The sequence below is a fragment of the Periophthalmus magnuspinnatus genome, chromosome 16 (genome assembly GCF_009829125.3).
Source record: "Periophthalmus magnuspinnatus isolate fPerMag1 chromosome 16, fPerMag1.2.pri, whole genome shotgun sequence".
Taxonomy (NCBI): domain Eukaryota; kingdom Metazoa; phylum Chordata; class Actinopteri; order Gobiiformes; family Gobiidae; genus Periophthalmus; species Periophthalmus magnuspinnatus.
This window is the reverse complement of record NC_047141.1, coordinates 4,746,404-4,760,863: the sequence shown is the minus strand read 5'-3', so window position 1 is coordinate 4,760,863 and position 14,460 is coordinate 4,746,404. Positions and strand designations below refer to the sequence as shown.

The 14,460-nt window shown below is 37.7% G+C and overlaps 1 protein-coding gene across 1 annotated transcript; it reads right to left on the bottom strand.

Moving 5' to 3' along the window:
* Window positions 1–3,916: 3,916 nt before the first annotated feature.
* Window positions 3,917–10,770, bottom strand: LOC117383624 (G1/S-specific cyclin-E2-like). The gene is made up of 11 exons (XM_033980830.2): window positions 10,735–10,770; window positions 9,935–10,016; window positions 9,406–9,459; window positions 8,458–8,603; window positions 6,706–6,841; window positions 5,743–5,889; window positions 5,445–5,540; window positions 5,032–5,166; window positions 4,646–4,757; window positions 4,365–4,522; window positions 3,917–4,248 (listed from the first exon to the last, which is right to left on the bottom strand). Exons 1-11 carry the CDS (start codon window positions 10,746–10,748, stop codon window positions 4,135–4,137), a joined length of 1,194 nt encoding a protein of 397 aa, XP_033836721.1. The 5' UTR covers window positions 10,749–10,770; the 3' UTR covers window positions 3,917–4,134.
* Window positions 10,771–14,460: the final 3,690 nt, after the last annotated feature.

Here is a 14,460-nt window from a genome sequence, read left to right as displayed (position 1 = left end):
AAGACTGAACCAGGACTAGACCAGGACTGGACTAGGACTGTAACAGGACTGAACCATGTTTAAACAAGGACTAAACCAGGACTAAACCAGAAATAATCAAAGACTAGACCAGAAGCAAACCAAAACTACAGAACATAACTGACCAGGACTAAACTAAATTAAATCAGGGCTAAACAAGGACTAAAAATGGACTAAACCAGGACTAAACCAGATCTAAACTAGGACTAAATCAAGACTAAACCATGGCGAAACTAAGACTAAAACTAAACCAGGACTAAACCAGGACTAAACCAGGACTAAACCAGGACTAAACCAGGACTCCCTCAGACTTTAAATGATCATTTCAAACCTTTTCCCATTATGTCCCCTGTTTAATAGCGTCTTGGTGAGATCAGATCAGCACATTTGCATTTCTTCTTGTTGTTGTTGAAGTGTTTTTTTTTTTTTCACACCAGTTTCACAAGGCGCCACTAAAGTGAGAGCGTCTCATCACAGACCCGTTCAAATCTGCGGCCAGGACAGGTTCATATACACAGAGGTACTCGGATACATTTACTTGAGTAACTTTTTAAAGAAATTATACTTTTCAGAGCACTTTTCTAGCTGCATACTTTTACTCCTGCTTGAGTAATATTTGAAGTATCATTACTCTTATGTGAGTACAATTTTGGCTGATCTACTCTTAAACTTTGTGCCAGCCCTAAACCAGGATTAAGGATCATATTATATGTGAACAGAGGATGGTTTTGTCTCTGATATTGAAAAATAAAATAAAATAAAATAAAATAAAATAAAATAAAATAAAATAAAATAAAATAAAATAAAATAAAATAAAATAAAATAAAATAATTATTACAGTGAGTGGGCCCTCCTCTCCACAGAACTAGCTTGTAACTTGGTTTGTAATTTAACTGCCTGCATTGAGCGACTTACTGGGACAATATAATCTAAAAACAAACTCACAATTGGCTCAGGTGCCATTTTGACATTTTAACCAGACGTATAATTGTGTTAGAATAAACTGTCAAAAATACAACCTCATTCTCCATTTTTTATTTTTACTTTTTATCTAGTTTTTAATGAAGATATAACTAGAGCTAGACCAGTACTAAACTGTTTCAAACCTGGTAGAAGTTTGAAGTAGTTGTCCAAGAATACTAACTTCTGATTTATAATTTTATAATAAGTTAATTTTGAAGTTAATGTAATGTGAAATAATGTGAAAATATAATAATGCACAAAAAGAAAGAAAATGTTCAGATCATTTCACATTGTCTTACTTAGTCACTGAGGGAAGAGAAACACAACTTTAACTCAACTAAGCGCACTGGTACTTTTACTTACTGTTACGATTTCTTTGTAGTACACATGTTTGGATACAACTTCAATGCAGAGTTTTAATATATATCATTATAATAAAGACACAACTTGACCAAACCGGTATTTAACTAGGACTAAACCTGGTCTGAGCATATCCAGTTTTAGTTGGTGGATCAGTTGCATTTACAAGAACAAAACATAAAGTCCTAGTGTGTATTAAAATATTGGTTTTGTGGATTATTTAAAGAAGAAGTATTTGATTTCTATGAGGTATTATGACTATTTTATTTAAGCATATCTTTTTTAACTTTATACATGCCATATTATATTTTGCAATGCAATATTCATATTTATAACAGCTATATTTCTACTTTTAAAATAATATTTATGTACTATATTGCATTTTATCACCGAAGAAAGTTCCTAGTTTGTGAGTTGTGTTCACTGACAATGGCAATAAAAGTCGTCTGATTCTAACTAACACAACATATTTATATCACCATGTTTCCGTCTATTGTTTTCAAAATGCGATATTCACCCAAAACGACGTATTAACGTGTTGTACAAGTTTCAGTTTCATTTTTGTTGCTGAATCTCTCCTGCCTTTGCTCCCTGCGCTAAGTGACTCCCCCTTCAGAGCACCATCGCGACACACTCAGCTGCATGAATGAAACTACTGCACATCACATCAGGTTTGTCACGTCGCTGTGTAGTTTTGTGTGTTTTTGTATTTGTATAATTATCATGTGGGAGTGTGGATGATGTAGACTTGTGGGCGGAGCTTCGCACTTACAGCTAATCATAAAGAAGGTTCGAATAGGCCCGGGATAGCGCTTTTGATGAGGGAACATTATAACATGGTAAAAAAAAAAAGCTCCAAAAACTGTTGTCCTTCGAATGAACCAGGTCTGAAAGAATCCAGTTTCGGTGCGTTGGTTTGATTCCATTCATCACAAGGAATTATTGAGATTTTTCTTTGCTAGTTTCACATCATTTTATTAAAAGAATTTGTTATAAAAGAAAATACACTTTAGTGGATTGCTATATACAAAAATACAGATCTGAGTCGTCATGGTTTCACTGAGGCGTTCTGATGGGAAAGGCACAAATTGGACAAAAGCCTTCAGCTGAAATCAAACATTTGACATTTAAAAACAATAAATACCTCAATTCATACCAAAAAAAAACAAACAACTTTACACATTTGTAGATAATTTTACCTACTCAAGTCAAGTTTCACAGGATTCGAGTCGTTCCTACAGCTCCAGAAACGGATCATTTCATAAATATCCTATAAACATTTCAAAAACACGGGGCGGGTTTTGAGTCCCTGAGAGAAGACGTTGACTCTCAGGCAGCACCAGGAGACAAATCAGCACCATTATAAACGCAAACACTGTTGAAATAAAGAATCGTCAAACAACTCCAAAAATAAAAAAAGGTACACTGTGGAACTTTTCGATCTCATCTCTTGCCTGCGCCTCTCCACAGTCTATAAATTGGCCTGAAGGTGTCGCCTACTTGTCTACACAGGGATACGTAACTTAATACAGGCAGTGTTAACGTCTCAATGGGCACAAGCACGTAAAAGTTACATAGTGTACCTTTAAACTACACTGCTTTCTGTACCGAGATAATACTGGTATCAGATATCGGCATCAGGATTGAAAATCTCCCATTTTGGTGTAGACATTGGTGCAATAAGACAAATGGCAAAAAAAAAGAAGAAAAAAAAAAGACATGTTTGTAATAAGACGATTTTCTGTCCAATGTTGGTCCAAAACGTCTTATAATATTAAACTTGTATTTTTTCAAACCTGTTCTGTGGTTACTTTAAATGATAAATAACAGTTTCAAAACACATTTAGATCATTTTGACCATACTCTATTTGTGTTTAAAGGAAATAAATATTTTCAGTCTCTGCCCTTCGTACCGGTTGATATTGGGTATCGGTATCGGCATCGGCACAGAAAAAGCTGGACTGGCTCATCTCTAGCTCTTCTGATGAATATTGGTTCTTTGTTCTACACTTTTTGGATTTATATGTAAAAATATAAACCTTTCTTTGTGAAATTAAATACACAAAATGCCTTGAAATAAAATAAAAAACAACAAATATTCCACTGCTCTGCTGAAATCATCTAAGACTAAGTGACATTTTCAAATTCTTAGATACAAATTTTGTTTTAGATTTCCAGCATTGTGCATAAACTACAAAATTTAACCAAAAACCTCTAGCAATTTCTCTTTCCAAATGATTGAGGCTTCAAATCACATTAGACTGTTGTTGATATTGGCGATATAATGGTTATAGATTGTGTCAAACTACAAACAAAATATCAAAAATAAACCCTTATGAGGTTTGAAATACTACAGATTGTTTTCAGATTTGGTCAAAATTTCACAAATTCATGAAAATATTTACTGCAGGTAGATTTCAGTTGCAGAAAACGAACGGAGCCACATTTTGAGCTGATTTAAAAGGTCCTATATCACGCAAAATTGACTTTAATATTAGGTTCTTTAAGTACAACCCAATGTGGCTTAAAGGTAAAAGTGTGAGACAAAACTTAAAAAAAAAAAAAAGCTGCCCATTTTGAGACAGTGAAAATAAAATTCTTCTTTTTGGTCACATGAAAATTAAAATAAAAGTTAGACTAGAATAATTAGTCTGAGTTTAGTGTTAACCAAAACTTCAGTCTTCCCAAAGTGGTTTTCCTGCTCTGAGATCAGTCGGTTTAGGTGTGTTCCTGTCTGTGATTGGCTCAGTGGAATGATTCTTCTTTTCTGATTGGCTCGTTTGAATGAGCTCTTCAAGGATTGGCTGGTTTCTCTGCGCTGTTCGGAGGCGTTAACGTGGACTCGCTGAGAGGAAGAGGAGAGAGGGAGCCGTCAAAACTGTCCAACTGTCGCTCCTGCGCTTTTCTCTGATAGAAAGAAGACAAGAAAATACATTAGATTTGAAATAGACCCCGTCCTCTGCCCCTCTGACCCCGTCCTCTGCATATTCTCTGTCCCACCTCTGAACCAAACACTGACTCACCAGTAGATCCAGGTAGGCCACGTGTGTCTGGATGTTGTGCCTGTCTTCGGGCTTCACTTTGACGAAGGATTTGAGCTGAGGAGGGGGCTCGGACCTGAGTGTTTCCATAAATGGAGTCATCCATCGCGCGCAGGGGGACACAGTCTCCCACGACAGGCCTGAGGAGAGAGGAGCGGGTGAGACAAAAAGCACAGTACATTTGGGATTGTCCCTCACACACACACACACACACACACACACACATTTGAGTCTGGTGTGAGGTTAGAACATGTGGGACTGACCTGAGACTCTGTGCACCACGTCGAAGGAGGAGAAGTGACCGAACGCTGCAGCCGCCAGAACAGAGTACGAGAAATCCAGAGCTCCAATGTCCATGAGGCACAGGTCTAACAGCTGAGGTGGAAATAGACATAAAACATTTGAATATTTATGAGCGAAAGAGCCAAAATGTCTTAGGCAAAGGTCTAAAAGCTCAGGGAGAAACAGTTTAACAGCTGAGAGAGGAAATGGATTGAGTCAATTGTTGTGAATCCATGTACTCTGATAATGTATTTCACTGATAAAGAATAAATCAACGTTAAAATTGTTATTTCAAAAACATAACAGCCAAGTTGTTTATGTTATGTTGTTTATGCAGCACAGTGAGTGAATTCTGGAGGTTATTTACCTGCGTGATCTGGATGTATGTTTCTTGTTTAAACTGTGGTACGAGGAAGTTCTCTGCGTCGCTCTGAGCCTCGACCTGACAGTAGAGCTTCAGCCACGAGATCGGAGTCTCCGGACACAGGTTCCACTCCAAAGCCTGAAAACACACACAGGGGAAGTGTGAAACATGAGCCAGATCAGAGCCAACACACTAAGCCCTCTAGACTCTCAGACGAGTAAAATATAAAACAATCATTATATTCAGTCATTTGAGGCAACTAAACAGACTTCTACTTTCAGCGCCCTGAGCATGCACATGGATCACTCTGTGCTTTTAGCCAGGATTCATAAAACCACATATTGTATTAAAGGTATGTAAACCTTTTGTGGCTGCTACAGTACATGACATTGACGTAAAGCGACAGTGGAACTAACCTTGAGGATGTGCAGTTCTGTTTTCTGAATGTCCCACGTGTCGCAGGCTCCGTCTGTGACATAAGCAAACTCGAAGATCTTTGGAGGGTAAATCTCCTGGAGAAATATGGACCAGAAAAATGATCAGACTGATGCAAGAAGGAATTTCAGTTCAGAATAACTAACAATGTGCTGTGATAAAGTGTCTAGATGACTCGATGAGTGAGATCAGGCTCAATCAATAGAACTTCACGGACTACACAAGAACTAAACCAGGTCCAACCCTGGTCTAAACCCGCTCCAGTGTCCGCAGACCTACCTCTATCTTGGCTGCGATGAACAGGGCGGTGATGCCAATAAGTTGGAGATAATCTTTGTTCATGTCGTCTTGAGTCAACATGAAACGGTCGAAGAAGTCCTGAGCCAAATAGGCCGTTTGTCTGTGCAGACTGTACACCTCACTCACCTGGAGATAAGAGAACGCACACTATAAGACATAATGACCTCACTCAGAAACACATTTAAACAGATCATTTATTTTCTGAGTTTACCGAGTTAAAAGTGCATGCATTTCCCACTCACTCTTTTAATCAAAACTGAAACGTTCTGTTGATTCATAAAAATGTTTCTACAGCCAAGTAAATACAATGAGACAGGATTTACTCCAGATACTCCTTAACCCTTTGAAACATTTTGCTGTATGTAGAAAAGGTTCAAATTACGATTTCTTCCAAGATAATAGGTCAAATATGACAAATCAACCATGTCACACTAAGTAGCACCAGCTCTAAACCAGGGTTATTTCAGGTTTAATCGAGGGCTAAACCAGGTCTAAAAGTGGACTACATCATTTGGACTGCAGTTCTAAACAAGAAATGAGCCAGAGGAGGACAGGAAAGTGGATAAAATAAACTCTAAATGAGACAAACCCACAAACTCTGCGAAGAGCTGCCTGTACCTCCTGAAGGAGCTGCACCACACTTTGAGAAACACTGGTCCAAATACAACAAGTTCTGCATCTGTTCTACTCTTTTTACCTTTATACAACTATTCAATCTTCTGTCTATGTGTATTATACTTTTTGTTGTAGTATTGTAATCTACAACCAAGTAAATAGTATCAGTAAATCCTACTTAGAAATATTGAAGAAGACAAACCCAACTTTCTCCTGTGTCTCAACTTTAGCCAGGTCTACTCTCTTTTACCCTTTATATATTTATTTAATCTTATATATTTATATTTTATCTTAAATGAGTTATGTCCGAGTATTGTATCGTTTTACCTCGAAGAGCCAGTCGAGCAGAATGGCTCTCATCTTGGGCTGCACTTTGGGATGTTTCTGGAGGTAACTCTTGTCGTGGATGTACTTAAGCTCCTTGTTCAACATTTTGATCCAAACGTCGTCACAACTCGCCCAGCTGCAAAGGGAAATAAAAATATTATTAAACTGTAGTGTTACTATGTTTAAGTATTAAACAATGAGGTAAAATATGCGACTTTCTTTCCATGGAAACGTTTGTGGGGATGCAAGCCCGCTCACAGTAGGTTCTTCAGTGCAATAAACAACCAAAATGAAAGTCCATTTCTTGGCTAAATGGTTTTCACTCCTACAACTTTTTGTCCAGTTGACAGATTAAAGTTCATAATTCAAGAAAATATTCTAAACTAATCCAAGAATACCATGCATTTCTGGACATTTTTGCAGCCCTAACACGCACAATTTATGAGATTTACATTACAAAAAAAGAGTCAAATGTTACCGTTTTGTTTTTTGCATTTTTATGTTCAGTTCAAGTTTTCTTAGTCTCGTGATGAAAGAGGTTGGCAAACATACGGCTGCAGTAATTCTTCTCTCGCCAATGACGTTTACAGTAAGACCAGGAGAGGGGAGGGGGAGGGAGAGAGAGTGGAGGGGGCTGAGCCAACGCCAACTGATAATGAAAGTGAATGGGGCACTTATGGCTCTTTCTAATGCTAATCGTCCTAAGCACTGAGCCCCCGAACGCATCAGGGAATAAATTATGCAAAACTCATAAGAGATAAAAACAGGACCAACAGGAGGAAAGCAGCTGCTGGGGCCATGAGACAAAACAGTTATAAAAGTTAAAATTAGCTTTGGTTCATGAGCGAATCTGACTGAAGATGTGACGGGTTTATATTACGCCAGATGCCCTACCAGACACGGATCCATATGTTTACCAGGAACCACACCCCAGAAGCAGGGATTTAAACAGAGACGGACCAGTTCATTTAATGTGTAAATTTGGACGCATTTACTGTGGGAATGAGAAATACAGACTAGTGTTGTCACGATACTAAACTTTCAAGCTCGATTTCGATACTAAAGGAAGAGACTCGATCCTCAGTACTAATTCTGATACAATAATGATAGTAAAAAATACTCTTTCTTAATAATGTGATTTTCCCTCAGTGGTCCAGGTAAGTTCCACAGTGATCCATGGGCGTATACTTGTTTTGATTCTAGTTTTAGTATCGATTAGCATCCGAGTTTTGATACTTTTCCCAACCCTACCTCCCAGTGGGCACCGGTCGGACCACACCTCAGACGTCTAGCACCCTACGGTCTAAACCACTGAGGCTTTGAACAGAGACAGACTAAAGGCAGACAGACCCATTCATTTAACGTGTGAATTCAGGCAGATTTAGTTTCACAATGACAAACGCAGACGCAAATGCTTTATGTCAATTATTTAAATGTGTAAAAGTATTTGATTTGTTCAAATAAGCATTATTTATCAAGAGTGAAAAAAAAAGTTTTATCTTAGTTGTGGGATCAGTGAAGTCTTCAGTTGTAGTAGCAGCAGTACTTTACCTTAGCTGTGGTATAGGCAATGGCTGGATTATGAACAGGTTTTTGTTAGACGAGGAGTAGTAATGGCAGAAATAGTAGTATCTTAGCTGTGGTATAGGTGACAGCTGAATTATGAACAGGGTTTTTAGTAGAGTAGTAGCAGTAGAGGTAGAGGAGTGTGGTAGAGGAGTATTGTAGTAGTAGTAGTAGTAGTAGTAGTACCTTAGCTGTGGTATAGGCGATGGCTGTATGAACAGGTTTTTAAAAGTGAACTGTCTGAAGCTTTTGGGGTCACTTGGCTCCAGTTCTTTATGAGGCGTCTCGATGAGGACACAGGGACTAGTGCCCTCTTCTGACCTCCAACACTTCTGCAACAAAAAACAAAACAAAACTGTAAACTATCATCTCATTATTTGAATATATTCTTTTTTTATAGTCTCCGTAAAAACACATTACCGAATCTGACTTTTAAGATACAATTCTAACTACATTTTTCAATAGTTTAAAATGTTGTATATTGTCCATGTAGGACCTAGGTGAGACCACTATGGAATCTACCTGGACACTGAGGGATTACACAGATATAATACAAAAGAAAGTACACTCTTTATTTGAATAATTCTGATACCATGACGATAATAGTGTTTGAAATTTTAGCGCCATGACAAATATTATCTCATAGCAAAGAAAAATACATTGATAATGAAGAGTTTAAATTGCTATAGAACGAATGTAGGGATTTAACAATGAACTGAGGACATCTAGTGTACAGATGGAGGTAGTGCAGCTAAGCCGTATTTGAGGTCACTGTGTCAATGTGAGGAGAACCTTTGTGCTCTGTTACTGCTGGGTTTCAGATGGCATTCTACGGTCCAATCATATTCAACGCAGATGGGGGCAGCTAAAATATCACATGCAGATTTGGGTTGTAATACAGTGAGTTCTTGGGTCTAGTCACTAAAAGAAACAATCAGGTTCAACAAATTTAGCATCGATGGGGGGGACATGATCCAACAAACTAAAGCTCATCATGTCTCTTATATTTGTCATTTTTGTTTGGTGAAGGTAACTCACCAGAGAAAAAAGGTTAGAGTCCCCTGTATGTAGTAGTGTGTTAACTGTTATCAACTTTCTGCATATCTTCAACTTTATTTTGAAGTTTGAACTAACCTGGATTTCATAGCTTTGTTTCTTGGAGGCAGGCTGCAGTTTCTTCTTAAGAGGCTAAACAAAAGAAAACATATTACAAACTAATTTTAAAACATCATCAATTCCACAACTAAAGTTAGAAAAAGCATAGTTAAACACTGACCAGTATTGCAACATGTTAAAAGTAGGATTCTGTGTAGATGCACATAATAAACAATTCCAGTCCATATTTCAGTCTTGTCTCAAAGTAATTCAAGAATCCCATGCATTTCAGAACGTGTTTATAAAGGCTAAACAACAGGGTTAGCAACTTTTACACAGAATAAGACCCCACTGAGACACAGGGAGGGCATCTGACAGAACATCTGCAGTATCCTTTGTGATTTGATAATTGCGTCAACTCAAATCGCAATATATTGTGCAGTTTTAAAAGAGGGAACCTACCCAGATAAAAAGAACAATGCTAACCACTCTGCCACCACATAAGGCTTGAAACTGAACCTCAAATGATGCTAATAACAGATACGACAATAAGAGAACAGGGTCTCACCTCAGATTTCCTCTTTTTCAGCTGTGGTTGCACTGTGGGCTCTGGCGTATTGGAGTCTCTCACCTGCAGAGTGAGGCGGCCGCTGTAAAAACAATACAACTTTTATTAAAACAAGTAACATGACAGAAATAAACCAGATGTGACCTCAGCGTTTGTACAAGAAAAATGTACAGTTAAACTTGTGTTAATATGGAATAACTCGTAAGACATTATATTATCTAGGTTGCCATGTGAAGAATGCATATAGAAAAGACTACGGCTGTCAAAATCATATGCTAGTCGATACTAAAACTTGTTACTCATTTGAGCAGGTATCAATACTAAAAAAAAGCCTCATTGACAGGACAGAAATGAACCTTTCCTGAGTGTCTTTAGAATGATCGTGAGGTGTATCAGAACAAGTGTAAGACGCATAGACTAGTACACACCATGGACCATTATGAGGGATTACACGGATATAAGGCCACATGGGAATAGAACATTAAAAAGTACTCCCATTTAAAGTTGAAAAACACATTCTATTGTGTAGATAAAGAGTGTGTTTTTGTAAATATCATTGTGGTATCAGAATCCGTACAGAGTATCAAGTTTATTCCTCACTATCGAAATCAAGCATCGTGAAAACACTAGAAACGACTTGATTACAATTACAAAAGACAAAATAGTGTAGCCTAGTTAAAAAATAGACCCCAAACGTTGTTAAATTTATGGCAAAAGCAGACATCTTAGAACCAACAAAATAGTCAGATAAACTTCTGCATACAATCTGTGTAATGCACCAGTCATTTTTGTGGACATACCTGCGTCGAGACATGATGTAGGCTTGGGTTATTGCTTCACTGAAAAAGACAAAAGGAGAAAATCTTAGTATTAAAGAAACAAATAGATCCATAAACAGAGGCATCAGAAACCAGTAAGACTAGATACCTGCAGTGTAATAAGTTTGGGAGCCATTTTGAGAAGTAACTCCACAATCTGCTCTAAGTGACTCATGATACGAGAATAAAACTGCGAATTAATAGACTCATATTTGTATTTGAAAACATACCAAGGCTCTACAAGAGTATTTAGGGTGTAATATAGGTGTAAATAAACTTATAAGGCTTGAATGGACGTGACAGCCCTGCACAAGCCTGATCAGATAATGTTAATAAAAAGGGGTAATATTGTAATTTATAAAGTGTTGATGGTAATGTAGTTATGACACGGTAATAGAGCAGGGATAGAGCTTTCAGAATTGGTAAACATCGGTTAAATTAGTTGTAACCGAGATGTAAATAAAAAAGGCTAAATTAGCAAGAACTGAAGCTAAGTTTGAAAAGGGAGCCAAAAAGGTGGGGGCAGTTTTACCGCTCTCAAATATAGACAAAATACTCAAAAATGCACCGATTAACCTCACATTTTCAAGGATATACTCGTAATTAAACGTTTCAAGATTAAGATTGTGTTCTTAAAACTTGACACATGTGTGAAAAAATTACTTTTATTGAGATTGGAAACTCAAAGACGCGCCATTTCACTAAGCGCCAGAGCGGGAGGAACTCAGCCCAGCCTGCTCCACTCCAAGCCGGGAAACCGTGCACAAATGACCGCTTAAATCTGTCCGTATCACCGCGATTACACGTTTAACTGAAGGTTTAAACGCTTGAGGATCGTATATTTGCGTTATGGCGTTTTTGGAGCTAAAAAAGAGCCCCAAAAAGCGGAAAACAGCGAAGCTAAAGCAGATAAGAGATGCTACTGTCCTAGCCGCTAAAAGCCCGGTCAGAGCTAACTAGGTCAACAATAACTGGTCCCTCACAAAAAGACAAGATGATAAACGACTTTATCCAATTTATACCACATAAACGAGATTATTAACACGTCTGAAGTGAATATATACACCAAATATATGCAACAGATCGTAGTTTAAAGCAGAAAACCTGCAAAGTACAGAGTTTAGAGGATTTTGCTGTGTTGGAAAACTAAAATTGCAACTTTAGACCAAAATACAAGCTCAGAATGGGTCAAAACAACACGATCTACCTTTGATGACCCTTACAACTAAATAAAAGCTAAAATAAGACATGTATTTTGCAGTACATTAGCTGAATTTGAGTTATAAGTGTGCACACATTGTCATTGTCTAGTCCTGATTGAGACCTGGTTTAGTCCTGGTCTTAAACTGGTTTGGTTTTAGTTACATGGTACATTTAGTCCTGGTTAGTTTTATATTTAAGATTCCCTCCATTTAGGTTACATGCAAATTAAGCCATGGATTATAATGTCTAAAGGTACTGAAAAGGAAACAGAAACTTGCACAAAGCCCAAAGTGTTCAGTCCTGGTTTAGTTTCTCGTTTAGTCCTGGTATAGTCCGGTATTTGAGATCTTCTAGTCCTGGTTTAGTCTTGATTTAGTCCTGGTTTGCTGTTGTAGCCTGCAGGTTCCCTCCAAGCATTACAAACTGTACCATTTACATTTACTCCAAAGCACAATGAAATCTCTTTAAACTGCGCCTAAAACGTCTCGACAAAGGAAGCTCCCTGCGTCAAACCCGCATTAACTGAACACAATGCGCTTGTAGACAATGCAAAAGTGTTTAAACAAGTGTTAAAAGTGCAGAGCAGCTCTTACCGTGGCGGTGCAGAATGAATGAGTGATCAGCTGTGGCGCCAATCCTTATATCAACCCGCGGGAGCTCACACACTGCGCATGCGCCTTCCTGGTCTCACACGAACGCGCTAAAATCTTCAAATCTCTGGCGCTTTTCCCGCACTTTAACAACCACCACGGACAAATACAAACCTAACTATTCTCCAGACGAGTTTCGAAAGCAGTACGTCTGATACAAAAGGTGTTTTAGCTAGTTTTGTCCGAGCGTTCGTGCATTTTAAGCCGACGCAGCGTTTGTGGATGTTTGCACGAAATGGCGGCCGTGCGTAACTCCCGGTTAAACTCAAACAGTGCGTAAAGCTTTGATGAATCAGATGGGATCCAGAAATACGATGATAATCTCGTATTTTTGGGTTTATTTGTGGTTTTTTTGGCGGATTCGTGAGCGCTTCCGTGTGCGGGGAGGAGACGTGATGACGTACAGCCAATCAGAGCGCGTCGAGGAGAAGTCGCCGTGGCCCCGGCGCAGAATGTCAACACAAGAGTCACGTGGTTGTGTGCGATCAGCTGATGTGTCAAAACGACCAGAGACAAGAGGAGAGCAGGTTTATGGAGGAATTAGGCCATTTTAAAACTGATTAAATTATAGTTTAATGTTAGATAAACAATGAAATATATATATATATATATATAATATATATATATATAATATATATATATATAGTATATAATATATATTAGTTATAGTAGTCTTACTTGAGTAATATAGTGTACAATGCAACAGTACTCTTACTCGAGTAAAAGTTATGTTCCTCTCTCCCACTGTGAGTAAGTCTACAAGTGACTTGAGCTTTATGTTGACAATATGAAATTATTTCAAATTTTGTGTTTCTTGCAGCTCCTTCAGAAATGATTTGGTTTGTCTGTTTGAAAATACCACATTTTTCATTATTTAATATTTTGTCCTTCAAATTATGAATCAGATGTTATGCTGCAGTTACTTTTTAAATTACTCTTATTGAGAAGTAGTTTTCACAAATATGTTTGTACTCTAACTTCAGTTAGGACCACTACTTTGTACTTCTATCTGAGTAATATTATTTATAAGTAATGTTACTCTACTGAAGTACATTTTTTTGGCTACCTCACCACCTCTGTGAGAGCTATCTAAAAGAGACAAAAGCCAGAGAATTGTGCATTTTATCATTATTTGCTCTAATATTGAGATCACAGATTAACAGTCCAAAACATGACCCTTAAAGATGCTCCTCAGAACTACATCCATCACACAGATAAAACATAAACATGAGAATACAGAGTTAAAAACCCTACAGTCTTTTACTTAGTCTTTTTTTGGCAAAGTGCTGAGTATTATTACAGGTAAACTACACAAAAACACAACGTGAGATTTTCAGAAATGCCACAAATCTCCACACGTTTGTCCAAATAATATAAAGTTCCTGCTACATTTGACTGTGGTTATAGAAAACATGGCTATGCTGGTTCAGACGACACAGTGGTGCATAGTTACCGAGTCCGATCGAAACAAAGACATTTCAAGTTCTTCATTGAATGCATTGTCCAAAACCTGGAAGGCACGTGATCCAAAAAGTTTCAAGGCATTTTAAAATCAGAATAAAAACACAAAAATAATGTTCAAATCCCTGTGAAGTGACGATATCGGAAAACAAGCTCCCTTCTGTCAAAATATAACGATGAGCGATGATTGCAGATACATAAGCTTAAAACACACTTGCGTATTCATATGTACAGTGAAACAAAGCTAATGCTAACGAGCTACATTTGTTAGTATAAAGTTCAATGTTTATGCTACAGAATTTGAAGGCAAATCTGGAAATACGTCACCAAAAATTACAAGAAAAAGTGAATCTAAGTATTGACTTTTTAAAGAGGAAGTATTTTACGTCTGTGG

Coding starts and splice junctions, on each gene's coding strand:
- LOC117383624 (XM_033980830.2), bottom strand. Junction 9,460..9,934: donor TGAAAAAGAGGAAATCTGAG/GTGAGACCCTGT, acceptor TCTTTTGTTTAG/CCTCTTAAGAAGAAACTGCA. Junction 4,249..4,364: donor TGGCCTACCTGGATCTACTG/GTGAGTCAGTGT, acceptor TCTTTCTATCAG/AGAAAAGCGCAGGAGCGACA.